This window comes from Egretta garzetta, unplaced genomic scaffold (genome assembly GCF_000687185.1).
Source record: "Egretta garzetta isolate BGI_Z169 unplaced genomic scaffold, ASM68718v1 scaffold18, whole genome shotgun sequence".
Lineage (NCBI taxonomy): Eukaryota > Metazoa > Chordata > Aves > Pelecaniformes > Ardeidae > Egretta > Egretta garzetta.
The window spans coordinates 3,676,792-3,694,702 of record NW_009260616.1 but is presented as its reverse complement, the minus strand read 5'-3'; the positions used below and the strand labels follow the sequence as shown (position 1 = coordinate 3,694,702).

The 17,911-nt window shown below is 40.4% G+C and overlaps 1 protein-coding gene across 1 annotated transcript in view; it reads left to right on the top strand.

Annotated features, from left to right (window-relative positions):
- Window positions 1-17,911, top strand: part of CEP85L (centrosomal protein 85 like) — a 157,470-nt gene that overhangs the window by 39,113 nt on the left and 100,446 nt on the right. Inside the window, exon 2 of the mRNA XM_035900711.1 lies at window positions 11,394-11,555. Within this exon, the coding sequence (XP_035756604.1) occupies window positions 11,394-11,555 (162 nt within the window). The remainder of the gene's footprint in view (window positions 1-11,393; window positions 11,556-17,911) is intronic.

Here is a 17,911-nt window from a genome sequence, read left to right as displayed (position 1 = left end):
CCCGCGGTGGGCCCCTGGGAATCGGCTGTGTCCGGCACGGGGCAGGCCTGCCCGCTCCTCCTGAGGGCTGCCCTGCAGCCCCCCACCAGCACCTGGGCACCTGCACCCAGTACAACTTTTGAAGAAGGAAGCCATTATGTTATAACGGTTTCTTTTGGTAGACCTGGAATAATAGTGTATATATAGCCCTGAAGTTTATTCCTGCCAACACTGGGGGAAGGTGTGGGAAAGTGTACTGAAGTATAATAAGGTTCTGGTTTCTGTCTTAGGCTCCCACATGGGAGTTACTTGCTGTCTAGAGCAAGTTGAGGAGGTTCTAAATGTGGCACGTGGGAGACAGCAGATCAGCTGCAGAGGCCCAGAGGTGGATGGTTGGAGAAGAGGAGGAGAAGAACATGCAGCAGGAAATAACCTGTGTAAATATGCTCACAGGTGTGCTTAGGTTTGTGTTAGTCCTGACCCATTACCCCTCATGTGCCCTAAAACTGCTGAGCCCCGTGGAATCAACCCGGAGGACGCTAGCTTTCCCCGGGCACAGTTCTCCACAGCATCTGGTTTGGTTGCCCAGGCTTGAACATCCTATTGATTGCACAGCTACGCTCAAGTGACCTATTTCTCTACAGCCAGCCATGCCGTAAGTGGCACTGCATCTTTCTGTCCTCATTACCCAGGGATCTTTGCTGGTTTTTGAGATTCAAATGGTCCCTCTCTAAAAGGAGGCATTAACAGAAATAAAAGAAGGGCAAGTGTTGAGAATTTTTTTTTGTCTTTCAAGTTATGATAGTCCTTGAAATGTGGGAAGATGTGACAAGTAAACTCCTCCTTTTGCCTGAAGGGGTGTATGTGGGTGTATTGCAAGGCATGATTTCATTTTACAGCTAAGATAATCTAGTGGGTAGTTGCTCCCACCCTTCTGGGTACCTCCGCTCATGTATCTGTACTGCTTTCCATGTGCCCACTCTAGCACTTTTTCAACCACATGGCAAGCTAATTCAGGGAGCTGGACCAGGAAGATAGTAAAGTTAAATAAATACTGAAAGGAGAATTTACGGTTGTCTGACCTGGTGTGAGACGTCGCTGCAGGAAGCATCTATGCTGGTGTCAGGTGGGTGCGGAATACCTGGAGCCAAATGGGCTGGCTCTTCAGTCAGCTTATAGATAGTGGAAAAATCTCCTAGCACAATCTTGCTTTGCCACTGCTGGTGACATCAGGAACTATATAGTTAATCCTCAGATTTACCATGAAGGCTAAAGAAGATTAAGAGAGAGGATCAGGAAAAGTGACATTAATTCCACTGGACAGTGTAGCTTCCACCAGTTAGTGGACTCACATACAGCTTGAAATGGGTCCAGAATAATGGATAATGACTGGAGAGGTAGTAGGAGACTGTCTGAGTCTTGCTGAGGAGGGGCAGTGCAAACAGTGTCAAGGAAAAGTCATGCTGCCTCTTTATTAGTTAAAATACCTGAAGTAGACTTAGCAAATGCAAGTAGAAAAGCGAATTATGCTTTTCAAACTTTCAGCTTCCTAATACGTTAAGAGACCAGTGGTGTAGTATTCAGACAAGAAACATTCTTGAATCATCCTGGAGTCAGATCTGAGATTCCTTATAAGGTGTCCTTATGTTTTTAATGTCTGCTTTACTCCTTTTGTAGCATAGTTTCCAGATGGTGTGGAAGCTGCAACTCTTTCAGATGGTTCAGAATAAATAAGACTATTTTAAAATCTGTATTTTTTTTTTTTTTAAAAGATGGTATCTCCTCTCCTGGATGCCTATTCTACAGCAAAGCTATTTATACCTTTTGGCAATTCTGAACCTTTGAGACGTTCTTATAGTTAAGAATTAATGCTTTGTATGAAAGTTCAGTGACTAGCACTGATCAAAGGCCTGATGGTTCTGTGGGTAATAAGGAAGTGGGAGTATAGTGACCCAGCTAGAGGCACTAAAAGGCATTGAAAATATCATTACTTAAAACTTTTGCAGAGACTTTACGGAAAACAAAGCTAACAGTTGCAATCTTAACCTCTTTGTATTCACTTCATCATCTGAAATACCAAACTGATGGAACAAGGGCTTTTGTGTGGTCGGTAGCATTACTGTAATGTAAAGTTTTATATCAGAAGTGATCGTAGTTGTGAAGATGGAAACACAAGAAGGTTTTGACTGGTGGTAACCTAGGTAGGGTTGAGAGTGTATGGTGTGAAGGGATTATTTTTTTTTTTTTTTTTTTAAAATCACTGCTTGCTCTTTAAATTCTAGAGTAATGTCCTTGCTCATGTCCATTCAATGCCTTGAATAGGCATTAGTGGAAGCTGAGAAGCTGAGCTTGGGGAAAAGTTGTGCCTTGTGATAAGTTTGTAAGAAAAATCTCCTAATGACTTAAATGAAGGCAGAATTTCATGCTTTTAACCCAAATGTAAAAATGTGGGAACTCTCTTACGTCCACATCAAAGTAGATCCTGTTGTGTCTATAATGCACATTAGGCCTTTTTGAAACATGATGGAAGAAATTCTAGCATTGTTATACTTCAGCAAAATATTTCGGTGAAATTATTTTTTTTGTCTCTGTCTTTGTTTGCTTTAGCATCAAGGATATCTTTAGGTCTGATACCTGATTACAAGGAGGAGAGAAATTATGCTCTTCTTTGAAAAAAAAGTTAGACTGCTTTATTTGATCCACTTTGCTAAGTGTGGGAGCTGCTTAAAACCATTTAGTATTTTTGGACTCATTCTAACAGCTGTGATTACTTCACTTTTCCCCATGCGTAGGGGAGATTGAATTAACTCTTTAAACAGAAAGAGGGAGGACAAAGGTAATTCTGTAAGAAAAATGTTGGAATGACAAACGGTTTGGAGAAAAACTTAAGCTGACCATGGTTTTGAATACCAATAAAGCTAAGCTGCAAGAAGGGCTTGAAACATAGATGATAACTGTGATTGTGAGCTTTTTCTTTTTTGAGTGAAAGGATTCAGCTGGTTACGTACAAGTGCACAGCTTTTTAACAGACTGTAGGAACTGATTGCGTGTCCTGAGGGCTTGTTGTTTGGAGTTTGTATCAACTGTAAGCATAACTTCATGTGTTTATTTTTCTAGATGTGCCCCTATTGTAAGTGATGAACTTTCCAAGTTTAAAAGGTAGCCTTCTCTGCAGTGACTCTATGGAAGTGAATGGAAACTAAAAATATCACTTTGTGTTTCTATGGGGTGAATAGTGCATTGAGTCCAAAGACAAAGAGGCAAGCCAGCGTCGCAGGCATGAGGTAATATATATAGTCTGTGTGCCAAACGTGAAATAAGAAACATCTGCAGTTTGTATTTTGCAGTTCTGTTTTATGCAAATGCTCTATCTGGAAGCAGAAAACTCACAGGAGTGCCATCAACAGTTGGACTGTATTCCTGATCTTGCTCCTGTCAGTGATGAAATAAAAGCAAACCTCTTTCTCTTCTGACGTGGGTAGGAGTTTCATCATTGGGTTGATATTAAATAACTACAGCTAGATGCTGTGGGTACAAAATTTATAAAGTGTGTTACAAATTTGAGTTCTTGTTTTACATACTTTCTAGAATAGAAGTTGGGGGGCTGAGTCCATTATTACATACTGTGTCAGTCTAAGGATTTTGCTATCTTATTTAGCTACCAGAATGCTGTGTTGAACACAGCGCTCTCCTAGTTGAACAGATTTTGTCCTCCACAGTGAAGCCAGCAGAGATTTATGCCTATCTTGCTCCAGTTTAGAGTCTGCCTTAATGTGCAATCTGGCGGTAGGGATAAGCCTAGTTGCTAGCTAGTTGCTGCTAGGCATCAGAAGTGTGCCTGTACGTTCCCACTCCCTCCTTGGCACTGCGTCTAGTCTGACCCCTTGCTGAGCCAGCTTAGGAAATCAAATTAGTGGATAACCTTTTTTGTTAAGTGGGGACAGTTTGTTCCTGAACCACTTTCTGCAGAGTCTGGAGTGGCGGGGCTTATGCTGGGGAAGCAAAAGCAACTATGTGGCTGGGAAAGGTGACCAGCCTTTGCGTAGCAGCTGACCACTAGATCCGATTAGCTCTAATGTCAAAGAGCATTCTTGGCTCAAACCCATTTTAGCCACCGCCATAAGCTAGCCAGCCTGGACTCTGATAGAAAGACAGAGCTGGGCACCTCTTACTTTCTATGCACTCTGGTTTGGGAGGTTGATAGAGATGGAGCTAGCTGATTTTTGTCTTTAACTGCCATGGCTGGATTCTCTAAAGCTCATCTGTCAAACTGGCGTATTTTTTTATTCTTAGTTCCCATTCTTTCTTCTAGATTGCATACTGCCCTGCACGAGAAGCCTTGTAACTTGTTGTTGTACGGTGCCATACACATCTATAAAGTCATAAAAAATTGTAACTTGTGGAAGTTCACACTGAAATGCTGTTTTGTACAGAAGACAGAGGTTTTATAGCTATAATTATCTAGCGTTGAGAGATTGTACATTTAGCCATGTCAGAGGGTGAAGGGGGGCACAGTTTAACTTTTATTAAGGAATTCCAGAGGCAAAAGAAGCCAGAGGTTTGGTGACACAATCTAATTAAAATTTACCTCTCTTAAGAAATTGGATCACAAGTTTGTATTCCTTAAAATATGACCCTAGTCAGGTTTTTCTAATTGATACTGCTAACCAGGTATATGTTTACTTTGAGGATTGCATTTTGAGGATTTTCTTCTTTGGGTTTTTCTCTTCTGCTTTCATTTCTCTCCTCTACTATTTTATGATTTTTTTTTTTTCTCTCTCTAGTAAGTGAATTCTTTTGCACATGAATAGTACAGAGGACAGGCATGGGCCTTTGTATGCCAGGCAGTATGTTACCAGGCTGTACAAGTAAAAATGCCAGTAGAAAGGTCTCTCTCAGTATTCTTCTACTTAAACTCTTCCATTCCTGTTTTTCTTTCCCTGCTTCCCTCTGTATCTGTACATTTTTATCTTTCTTCATACTTAGGATTGCTCTAATCAGTTTCCAACTGAAAAACTAGGAGAACTTAGTTAAATAGCTTGCAGGCTCTGTCAAGAAAGCACGCTAATAAAGGGTATGAGTCCTCCGGATGAATCATACTTGAGCTGTCTGACATTGTAAAGTGATTTTGAGAAACTGAAATGTAAAAATTCAGTAGTTAGGCTGTCATTTCATCCCACTTTGCCCTGCTCCTTTTTTGCACATAGATTAAGCTGTATCATCCACCTACTCTCAGCTGCATTCATGTGAGAGGAGGGACTAGGACCTTCTGGTACCTCTGTTTGTGGCCAGCTGGTAGAGCCGCGAGCTTCCACCACCTCCGGAGTGTTTGTGAAAAGGGTCCTGAAACTGTCATCTGCCCATCTTCCCTGAAAGCACTAAGAAACCTCTCTCACCAGTGTACTGCTCGTCTTGGAAGAGAAGAGGTTGCATTGTAGATCTGGAACTTGGACATTTGTATTAAGAAAAGTTGCAATTGGTTCTGCAGAAGGATTGTAGAGATGAAGTGATGCCAGTTTTCAAACATTATTTGCAAGAGTATTTATTTTTCCACATAAATTTTCTTTCTGCAAGGAATGCTTACATGCCTGGTTCTTTTTATTGTGTCAGGATATCAGATTGAGTGAATTCAGCTTATCTTTTGCTTCACCTTTGATTGAAGGAGGCTGCTCTTCCACCAGTCTATCAGCTCTCGGCTTTTTTTAAAAAACTGTATCAATATGTTAAAGTATGACATCTGCTCTTGTGTGTACTTTTTGGAAAGGTTTTTTTGCATTTTAAGTTCCCCTGCCTCCATTTCCTTTTCTCACTATTTGTGTCATCTTTCCAGCAGTTGAAAAAAAAAAAAAGGATATTTATTGGCGACAAATTGTTGTGCATGAAATATGCACTAAAGTGCAGTTTTCTTTAATCTTTCAGCAGTAATGATCTTGCAACTATGATGAGTGAACGTAAACATTTCCCAGCTGAAGTAAGATTATTCCTACAATACAGCAAAGAGTTCAGTGAGAGACCGTTTGTGGATTTGTTTGTAGACTTTTCCTTTTGAAGAGATGTGTGGTTACTTAGCCCTGTGGGACAGGGAGAGAGTGCAAAAGAGAGGCTGTGAAACCTTGAAGGACTTGTTGAGAATGGGGTGGGGGGGAGAAGTTGCAACTGAGGCAAGTTCAGCAATGTCAGGGAACTGTATGAGTAGGCATTGGGGAACTGGGTTGAAGGTGGGTTCACTTTTTTCAAAATGCTATCGTATGATCTTCTGGTGTAATTAGCAGGGTTTGGGGTAAAGTTGCTGATGGTGAGGGTGAACCGAGTAACTTTGGCAGTGTGTTTGGGCTGAAATGCTGACTCTCTTTCCTTGAAACAGCTTCAGGCAGGCTTCAGTGCCGTTGTGGTGTGAAATATTATTGTACAGCCTGGTCACATCCATGATGACTAGCATGAGCTTTGCATAGTTGCCAGTTTTGATAGTGCCGTAGTGAGATGTTGCCTTCAGAATCCTTTGGCTGTATAAATTTACACTGGCTGTCACAGGTGATTCACTTCTGGTCATGATCTATGTCAAAGTCATGGTGTGGAATAGAAAAATCAGTATCCTTAAGTTAGGATATATCTGCTGTGAAACCCAGTCTTTTGCTTTCCATTCAGAGCCTAGGTAAAATAACAGTATCATAACTGTCACTTAAAATAATGTTTTTTACATTCAAGTGTGTTAGAGGTATTTTAGGAACCAAATATAAAGATGATGGTGTTATTATTTTGTCTACGTAGATCGTGTGGGATCTGTGCATGCTACTGGAAATTAGGAGTGGTAATGATCCGGAATTAACTCGCTGCCTTCCTGCCATCAGTAGGTGACAGCATTCTGTAATACAGAGAAAAAGATACATGTTTGGTGAAGTGAAATTTCAACAACTGTTCTCTTTTAATAAATAATCTACTTCCTGCACTTTATATACTTCGTTGTTAACCGATCTGTTCTAAATGTCTAGGCTGGAAACTCAGCTCTATGTTGGTATCTTTAACTGGCCAAATTCAAGGATGCAGTCAACTGTTTGTATAAACAAGGCTCCTTCTGAGATTTGTTTGGGATCCTGGATGTATTGTATTTGTCATGTTTGTTGTTGGAAACTACAGCCAGGTAGGATGATACTACTTCTGTTTCTTTTCTATTCAGTCCTACAGAAGGTAGACTTTCCGTAAGGAACAATCATAGTCACACGGTAATACACAATTTAGCAGCACAAACATCTACTAGACATTTGTGCTTGCTTTTCTTAACCCACTCAGTATTTTGGGCAGATGGACACTAGCTGTTGATTGGCAGGCTTGAGTTTAGAGCAGCAGGGTAAAGCAGGTGTGCTAGCTGAGCAGCGTGGGGGCTCCTGTGTACCTTTGCCCCCTCTTAGGCTTGGTTCTCTTAGTGTAGGCTGTTTGCTGCAAGGAAGATCATATTATTTACAGAGAGCTGTTGAAAAGGAGATGAGGAGCATAGAACAGGGGGCATAGCGATTGGTGATTCTTCAGGACTTGGCTCGGAAGGTCAGTTTCAAATAGTGAAACTGATAAATGATGTTTTTAAATAATGACTTGGACTAATGAGGTCTCTAAGGTCTTATTTTATGGGTTACGTTTCCGTATTGCAACTTGTGTAATTACCTTCCCTCAGTGACGGGGAGGGGGTCTGCTCTCTGGTGCTTTGAATTGGGTACACATGACTTACTGTTGAGACTTAATTGAGTTTGTTTCTACTATCTTATTGCTTTTATTTGGCCGTTTATGGAAGTGGGTTCAATTAGCTTTGCAAGGCTCTTTTTCATGCAGACAGTTTATTTTTGTAATGGCCTTTTATTGTGCAAGAATCACTGTTAGGTCAGCAAGGTAAAACGATGATGTGGATGTGCCATGAAACATAGAAAAGTGCAGACTTTTGGAACATGTCATTAGCTACCTTTTTTAAAAAAAAATGCAGCATGTTTAATGTCAGGACTTCTGTGGGAGGCAAAGAGAAAGCATTTCTTGAAGTGTTCTGTTGGCACGTGTAAAGTGGGTTAAAAAGAACATACTGTTTACCTATTCAAATTCTAAAGCAATTCTCTTGGGACATATGCAGAGCCTGTTCCTGAGGAGTAGAAGCCCAGTGAGTGAGAAAATGAGACCGTTCCATCCCATCCCATCCCCGTCCCTGCGTCTGTGTGCAGGATGGCTGTAAGGGAGAGATGTGATGCTAGTGAGGGCGCTGTGGGCGTGCTCCTGCTGTGCCCAGCCAGCTGTGCACCATGAGGGCTGGCGAGAGGGCGCTCCTAAGTGAAGAGAGCCTTCTGGAGCCCAGAGCAGCATGCAGAGAGACCTCAGTGGTTCCCTGGAGAGCCAGATGGGATCTGGCAGGCCTGTGCTGAGCCAAAGCTAATAAACTCTTGCTGGCCTCATGCTGATCTGTGTGTAGCTATGGATGTTTAGCAGCACTTACCTCTTCAGGCCTACCAGCTCAAGAATCTGGCTTCATGAGTTAATGTAAAAGCAATGAGCTGCCCCTAGATGCAAAGCTGCTCCAGAAAGTGTTGCATTAATTATGTGTTGTGCCATCAAGTCCACCTGGACCTGTGCTTCAGCACCGCACTTGGGGCTTGGTGTGTCCCCAAGCTGTGTGCATGTAAAATTGAGACTAGATTATAGTAGGGTGCTTTGTGATGCTTTTTATTCCCTCAGTTTACAGTACCTATAGAGGTCCCAATGAGGATGACTGTCTGCCCCCTCTGGTATGTTAACCCTTTATGCTGAAATCTAGTTGCACTGTATCATCATATCTTTTGGGATATATTGCAACAATGTTTGGAACACGACAGGCTCTGATGAGATGTTAGGAGAATCTTGTTTGCACCACAGAGGGTGGTTAAATGCTGGAACAGGCTGCCCAGAGAGGTTGTAGAATCTGTGTCCCTGGAGGTGTTAAGGCTCAGCTGGATGTGGCCCTGAGCAGTCTGGTCTAATTAGCCTTGCTTTGAGCTGGGGGTTAGAATAGGTGACCTCCAAACACCCTTTCCTATGTAAGTTACTGTATCATTCTTTGGTATTTTTAGCTTTTATTCCTCCAAGTTCCACCAAAGTGAACAGTATCTCTCCCTTTTGGGGGGCTGTGTGTGGATGGTTATAGGTTCACATACTGAACATTTGTCTAACCAAGAGATCTAAAGACTTTGATGCTTAGTGCTGCGTTGATTTTCTGTGCAGTAGTGGTAGCATTATCTGATACATTTCTTTTAACATTTGTTTAATGCCATAAAAGCTGAAATGTCACCAAAGAGTTGTATTGTGGAGAACAGCATAATAAAGGGTAAATGAAACTAAATTTCTTTTCTATAAATGTATTTTAAATGTCTCCTAAATCAGAACTGTCTTTGGCTTAATTAGCTTGGGCTCCCATAAGTCGTCTTTACTCTTGCTGGAATAGCTAGATGCAGCTTGAGAAGTATGAAGTGGAACTCTTGTGGAAAATAGATCTATTTAGAGGGAGGGATGGGAAAATTATTGTTCCCAAAGCAGCCAGAGTGTTTAGTGAAGAATGTGCTGGGTGGTAGAAGAGGAAGAAACGTCCCAGTTTCCCACTAGCTGTATGCGAAACTATCATGTTTTGGTGCGTTAGATGATGACACAGAGAGGATGGTAGGAACAATAGCACCCGGAGTGGTATTTGCTTAGGATCTTGGCTGGGACCTCCTTATGGGGTGTGACGGATGAGCCACGGGCAGTTGCGTTCATGTCTGGCTCCTCTGGTCTGTTCTGCTGCCTCACCCTTGGACTTGAAAGCTACTCAATGGAATAATTAAGGATTAAGAGACTTTGGGGGAGGAAAAGCAAAAAGTTTAAGGAAGAGAAGGAAATGCATTGCACAAGGTATGGCTAAAGTAGAATGAAGGGGAAGGAGAATTGAGTGATTCTGAAGACTGTGAGAAAAGATAGGAAAATGTGTTAATGGGAGTCTTCTTCCCACAGTAACCTCAAAGGAGAATGAAGTTGAGACAAATGAGATAGGCGTATCTAAGTCCTCCAAGAACCTACTTGCAGAAAGTAGACTGTCTTAGATGTCATGTTACAGTTAAACAGTGCATACAGTAAGGAAGCATGTGCTGTATTCCTCAATTTACAAGTGTTGTGGTGAGCAGTTGTTACTATTCTGGCTAGTAGGTCTAGTGATTTGGCTGCTATATGGGGAGTATGTATGTATTCCTGTATAAGGGGGGTATATATACACACAAGTATGTATTCATTTTTGCGTCCTTTTCTAAGCTATTTAATTTACTAGGAAACAAGCACAGCTGGAAATAGCAATGATCTGCAGATATCATTGCAGAGGCAAATTGCTGTTATGGCTTTGGATGGACACTGCTGAAAATGTTTAAATGACCTAAAAATAACCACATGTAGCATAAGAGCCGTATGTGAACTGATACTTCTTCATGAGTCATTTCCTTCTGAAAGTGTTATGCAAAGCTAACTGCTAGAGGGGGTGTATGTATGTGATTACATACAAAATCAAGTGCAGGCTGTGCTTTTTTCCAAGGTTCTTTACGTAGCTCTGCTGGTTTGGAGTGCGAACGTGATGATCAGTATTCTGCCTATAAACAATGCTCACATTTAGATATTGGCTACTGGAAATTGTGATGGTCCTCTGGAGTTGTACTCTATGGTATATTTTCCCTTGAGACTGACTATAAAGTAGGCCACACATTCTCGAAAATTCCTTGAACAGAGGAACTATTTGCTGCTCTGAATTGTGCTTTAAAATTTAATATTTTGACAATTATTTAAATAAATATAAAATACAACCAAAATGAAACAACCCATTAGATGGATAGATGTCTCACCAAGACAGCTTGTGTGCCGGTGTGTGCCTGCTTGAGCTGGTGAAAACTACTGATAACAGTGAAATATAATGAATTACTTCAGATATCAGTGTTAATGATCTAATTGCTGGCTTTATTTTATCACCTAGGTCATGTGGTTTATGCACAGCTGCAAATGGCTGTATTTCACTGGCCAGATCTTCAACTGGTTTCTGTCCTAAAATTTGTTCATCTCTCTGACTGTAGTTAAATGCTTGCAATGCAAAATTCTGCTGTGAATTGAGTATCGGTTCTAGGATAGGAATTGTATGATAGACATCTTGTTAAAGTTAGTGCAAGAACAGTTTAAGGATTATGTTTCTAAATAGTAAAAATGTATTTACTGGATTTTTTGGGGGGTCACTTCCACCTAGCAAAAGGATTCTAATAAAACAAGTACCCCAAAATGTTGGCAGAGTCTGGCTAAAACCTAAACTGCGAAACATGGGATTCAGTTTTCATCTTGACTGGTATTTTGTTGTTGACTTCTGTACTGTATCTGTAATGACAGACTTCTGACTTCCTTCTTTATAGGCTCAGACTATTCCTCAGTGGGATGGTTACCTGGTACTGAATCCCTGTGGCAGTCCACAACCATTTCATCAAGCAATCAGAGCAATCCTGTCAGAAGACACAGTATAGCTTCCGACAGCGGGGACACTGGGATTGGTACCTCCTGTTCTGATAGTGTGGAAGGTGAGTTGACACTGATAAGTTTTGGATGTTTCTGAAAAAGAAACAATCCAAAATGTTTTAAAGGTATGTTTCCCAGAATAACAATACTTTTCAAAAGCTGTTGAGTGTATGCACTTCTTTGTTTTCCTGGCTGGACTGAGTAATTGCTTTGGTGAGGTTTAATTAATTTACTTCTGCATGAGTTGTGTGCATTAACTTGCATCTCTGCCACGAAGCTGATACTTGTGTTAGATCTTTTGATAATGGCAGTTACAAGAAGTGCCAGGTTTATACAGAGAAGTAATATCCTGTACTACAGCATTTGATAAACAAGTGGTAAAAGCAGAAAAACTTCTGAGGGAGTTGACGAAAGGACAATGCTTTCTGCTATTTGTTGTGTGTGTCAGCAAAGAACGCTTACTCATTGGGGCTGGGAGGAGGCTGGAGTGTTGTTGTCTTCTCATTTCTTTCTTCTGGTGGGGAATATGTTTACACTTTATTGCATGGCATTTGACACATAGTCAAAGATCTTTAAGGAAAATCAACAGTATCTAAAGATTGTTAAAACTTAGTTTGGACTCAAATCATGATTACTCAAAGTTGATCTTATCAGTGAGGGGTTCAGCCTCTAAGGTAGCAGCATCGCTATGGAATGTGTCACTGGAATTAAGCCTGAATGAGAGAGAGACTAGGCAGTAATTAGGCTTGAGGTTTTCTTCTTGCACAGCCTTATTTCACAGTAAGATTTTCAAGACTAAGGTAACAACAGCGGGACTGTGATATACTTTTCTCCAGTGCCTTTCTATGCCTGGTAAATTTTTTAAAAGGGGTAGCTGAAATGAGGAAGAACAGGAAGAATTAGTAGAAATTAAGTAAGGAATGCTGAATCAATGTAAGAGTCAGAAGTCTCTATAGGGGGGCTGAGCATCCTGAGGAGAGGTCCGAATGCCTCAGAGTTAAGTCTGCCAGGCCTCTTTGCACATGAGGAAATCCTTTTCACCCTCTTCCTGTTGCATCTGTCAGTTGGCAAGGAACTCCATAGGAGAGTCCTCATAGCTTGCTTTCTGCTTACTTTCATTTCTAAACCTTTATTGGCTTTGGCGAAACAAAGATTTTAGTCAAATACTCAAATTCTTGGGTGTAAAACTGAAATAGTAAATGGTTATTAATGTAAAAGCCTTATTGCTTTTTCTTTTTTAAATTTTTTTCAGAGCTAAAGGGCGAATAAAGCGCTCCAGTGGTGTGTATATGTATACAGCTTTACAATAAGACTGACCCAAGTGTTGCACAATAGTATTTTAAGATGCAGCATTTGAATTAAAAACATGCTCTCCTCTCCCTGCCTTTGAGCGCTTCCCCGTTTGAGGGGTGGGAGGAAGGAGAGGAAATGAAACAGCACCTCCTCATCAGATGTCCTCCTGGCTAAAAAGGAGAAGAGTCTTGGGGGCAGGGAGGGATAGCACATTGATACAATCACAAGTTTGATAGGCATTTGTTACCAGTTAACTAATAACTCTGTCCATTTGCATGCTTTTAATAGAGCATTGCTACAAGCTGCTTTGGGGTTTTCTCAAGGTAAAACAAAGAGGGAAAAATTGCAACAACAGATGGTTCGTGAAGTTTGTGCCTCTGGCAATGCTTGACAATGGTCAGTTCTACTGTTATCCTCAATGTTACTGATTTCCTACCACCTTGTTTAAAAAACTTTTCAGTAGCAGAAAAGAAAGTGTTGAAGAAAAAAGGAGGGAAACCTAATGTAAAATTAAAGTTAATGGAAGCATAGGACTGGTTTGGAAATTGAATGTATGCATATGTTTTTAATGGAAAGTGCTGTTGCCTAATGGAAAGTGTTGATACCTAATAGTCTGTATCTCTCAAGCTGTCCCCTCCTTGCATCTACAAAAAGAATATTATCGCTGTGATCTGTGGGACTGCCAGGCCAGGCTGGTAACTGCAGACGTGATGCTGGCCATCTGCTCTCAATGTCGTGCTTCGGAAGAAGCCCTTGGGGATTTTTCAAGGGGGAATTTTTTTCACAAGTCAGCAGATCACTATAATTTGTAACAATGCTCAGAGAATGAAATGTGGCTTTGCTATTTCCTTTTTATTATGCCTACTAAAAATCAAAAGTTTAATTTCAGAATTAACATCTGCTTTAATTCCGGAAGTCGCAGGTGAATTCGTTTTACGCAGATGTGTAGTTAGTAGTAAATATGCTGGTGCAGGGAGTGGAGCTCACCTGCATTTAAAAACTTTTTATCGGTTTTCCTTGCATCTTAAATGTTCCTTTAAATTAATCTTCTTACTCATACTTTGTTTCAGGAGCATTCACTCTCTTTGAAAGTGCCGTATTTAAAGAATAGTGCCAAGTGGCTCTTGTGTTTGGCTCAAACCTATGTGGTTTGGAGGGGAGACAGGTTTTGGCAAAGGCAAGAGGGAGAGAAATCTTTTATGTTAAAATGTATTCAGTTGGTTGTCTCTATATTATGTTGTGTAAAGGTAGGAAAATTAGGAAATGAAATGACTAGTTGAGTTTCATTATTGGTGTTGAGCAATATTTATGTACACTGGGGGAAGCTGAGGAGAGAAATTTAGAAATTGTAGATGTGGGGATGTTAGTTTAGGTAGAATAGATCTTAATTTCTAATTCAGGGTGCTCTTAATTTAAGGAGTCATGTAGAAAGGCATTTTCATCTCTCTAAACTACAGTTAATATGGTTGGGTGGGTTGGTTCATTTCCTGTCAATAAGTGCTTCTGGATTCAGAACAGCTTTTGAGCGAGATAAAAATAATTACTGTATTCTCTATGGAACAGGAGGAAGAGATTTTGATACGGTCTTTTCCAGGTTCTTTTCTGTTTAAACTTACTTCTATTTGTAAGTCAACTCTGTTATTACTGTTTTCAACTCATCCTGTACAAGTCTGACTGAATAGTTTGCTCTTGGGCGTTGATTGCAGCTACTCTTCAGAAAAATCTCATATTCTCTGTTAAGATATATGGTGAAAGTGAAATGTAGAGCCCTATGAAGCTGTTGAAAAGTTCTTGCATTTCTGATGGAGTAGAAGGCTGTGTTCAGGATGTATGGAAGAATAGGTCTTAGTTGGTGGCCAACAGCTGGTCAGCTATCAGTGAAGACTATCTGAACCTTCTTGTTCTTGTTTTCCTTCTCATTGGCATCTCTGAAATTGGCAGACCTTACATTTGTGGCTTATGCTTATAGGGACAAAAGATAGCTCCCAACATCAAACAGCTAACAGCTGTGCTACGTGTAGGTCTTTATGTAGAGGTTACCTCTTAAACTTCAGACGTTGACCGAAAGATTGATACTATTTCAGAACTGAAGCTAAAAGAGGAAACAAGGTTAAAGGGAGGTGGGTGGCACAAAAAAAGCCTCTCTTGTAATGAAAAATTGCAGGTATAAAATTCTGAAAACTTTCAGTTACAGGATTTTGTGTCTTATCTTTGTGCAACTCTGAACTCTTTCAAATGGAAGCAGGTTCCAGAAAGAGTTGTAGAATGAATATTTAGAATTCTTCTGACGTAGAAAATGTCATGGTAAACTTCTAAATTACGACTTCTCTAATTCTGTCTATTTGAAATGCATGGTCAAGATTAAAGTACTGCTTTTACAATTTAGAATGTCTGTTGGGAAGAGGGTGTGAGATAATGTATGGAAATGTGCAACGCATTCATGAAGCACAATGTTTCCTATTCTTCATCAGCAATAATAGCATTTGTACTTACAGCTTTAAATAACCTCTGTGACACCTCTGCCAGTCATCCACCAGTCTCTGTATAACCATTCTTTCAGTACCATTTACATAAGAAACATGAAATCTATGTTTTAAGCATTTTTGAGACTGGTTTTTATTTGGGTTACTTAATCAGAGAATCTGGGTCTTACCAGAAATTAAATGGCCTGCAAACCTTACAGAGCTCTTTCCCCTGTGCACATTCTGAATTTTGTGTTTTGGAAAGGAGGGATAAGAACTAGATATTTATGTGACAAGGTACAGGGCCGATGGCTCTTGCAGGCCAAAACATTTTCCTACATCAGATAAGCCTGCTGTGCAGTGGGAAGTTCCTTATAAAGCAGATCTTTCTCCTTTTTTATTAAATAGGATTCTTGATTTACCATTTCTGGCTGCAAATTAATAGGTGTGAAAATTCATAGAATGTTGCTTTCCTGGAAGAGAGAGATTGGATGTAGAGGATCAGAGTTACTGCTTTTTTATTGGGGAATTGATGTTCTGCTGGTTTAACTTTTTAAAAAACCTTTTTCTTAAACTTCCCCCTTCCCCTCTTCACCCCCAGTAGAAAAGTTGATTTAAGATGGATGGGTAATTGTGTCTATCTTACAGAAATCTGAACAGGCGTGGTCTGTTCACATTTTAAAATGCTGTTCCATGGTTATATATAGAGGTTGCCTTTGGGAGAGGAGTTTCACAAGTAGTGGTTTAGGGAGCATTGTGGACTAGATGCAGCATGCTTGATATATTGTGTAGATTGTATAGATATGACTTCTCTGGAAGGCTTAACTGATAGAATAGGAACTTGTTCTAATGTTATGAGGTCCAGTGCAGTCTCTTGTCTCTCATTTTGAACGGAATATGTTACCTTTCTAACTGATTAAAAAAATCTAATTAGCTCAGTTTAATTGTAGTGTTCCTTGTGGTACAGACAGCTCCAAAGTTATTTGATTTGCTATTTCAAGCACTCTTCTTCCAGCAGGTCCTGAGCATGGTATTCTAAAACACTTTTTTTTTTTTTTTAACTGGAGGAAAAAAAAGAAAAGTTAATAAATACAGCTATTAAATATAGTGAAAGGCAGAATTGGATTTCGGGAGACAAAATCTAATCATGAGTGTCTGGGGGGGTTCTTTTGTTTAGTTAGTGTGCTGCTTAAGATAATAGGATTGAGAATGTGTACAGGTCAAATACTAGTTTGTGCTATCAGTTTTGATGTCACGAAGGTGCAATAACACAGGATCCTAGATCTTGAGAGCTGGCAATGTACTTTCTGCTCATTGTCTACTGTGGTTAGTAATTTTGGAAGATGATGGATATTCAGAGAAGTCCCTGAACTTAATTAAGTTGAGGTTAACCTTTATGCCTTTGGATCCTGGCAAGTAGTGGCGTAAGTTTGGTGTAGTAGCTCAGTTGTTTGGAGGTTAGAAAATAATGATGTTCGAGGCATTCTTCTTTGGTTTCCTTCCTCCCTGCTTGCCAAGTCTCACGTTGTGAAGCAGTGTCCTGCCCTCTGTGAGTCAGCCTTATTGTGTTACTTGGATATTATCTATACTGATAATCAGAAATGTGCACTTCACTTAAGTCTGTACTAGACTCTGTCATCCCTTGCTAGAATGAAGTGCCTGTCTTTCTGAGGGGAATATAAATATTAATGCTTAGACCTTGACTGTTTATTTTCTGAGGTTTTTTTGGTAAAATTTGAACAAAATTTAAACATGGGTTATTTCAGAATTCTCATAATCTACTTCTAGGATTTAATGGATAGGAAAAATTATGCTAATACGTTTCCACTAAAATAAGACATGGGGAAGCTGCTTCAAATGGTAGTAGCATACTCCCTGTGTGAACTTAGGTACTCTGAATTTGAAATTGGCTGGAACTAAACTGAAGGCACTCACTAGTTCCACATGTGAATGTTCTGCATTCTTTTGTGATAGTTCTCCATTGAAACAAGCTCACAGTATGCACATGCTCAGTTTGCCTCACATAAAAATACTAGCAGGATTTTTCTCCAGCTAGTGGGAGTGTTCTGCCCAGTGAACTCTCTGAATTTTGCTGTCAGCTAACTTCAGTACTTGGTTTTTAGAAAGATGACTCCTGTTTGTTCTAATCAGGAATAACTCCGTAAAAATAAGTTGTGCTTACTTAGGATTTGGCAGCATTCACTTTGAAACTATGCAAAAAGTTATTTCTATCATATATATTTTGGAAGCTGTGCCCCTATTTGAGTTGTATCAGAATGAATGTTTGAGATGGTGTGGGAGGTTGTCCCCTGCTGGCAGGTAAGCTCCCATGCAGTCTCTCACTCACTCTCCCCTGGTGGGATGGGGGAGAGGATCAGAAGAGCAAAAGCAAGGAAAAACCCCTGACCTTGTGCGCCGAGATAAAGACAGTTCAATAAGTGAAAGAAGAAACAAACAAACAAAAATCAAGTGATGCAAAAGCACCACCAGCCAGTCTTGGAGCAACACATACTTTGGAAAAAACCTGCCACCCAGTTTTATTGCTGAGCATGACAGTATATAGTATGGAATCCCTTTGGTATTTCAGGTCAGCTGTCCCAGCTGTGTCCTCTCCCAACCTCTTGTGCACCCCCTCGCTGGGGTGGCAGAGGCCTTGATGCCGT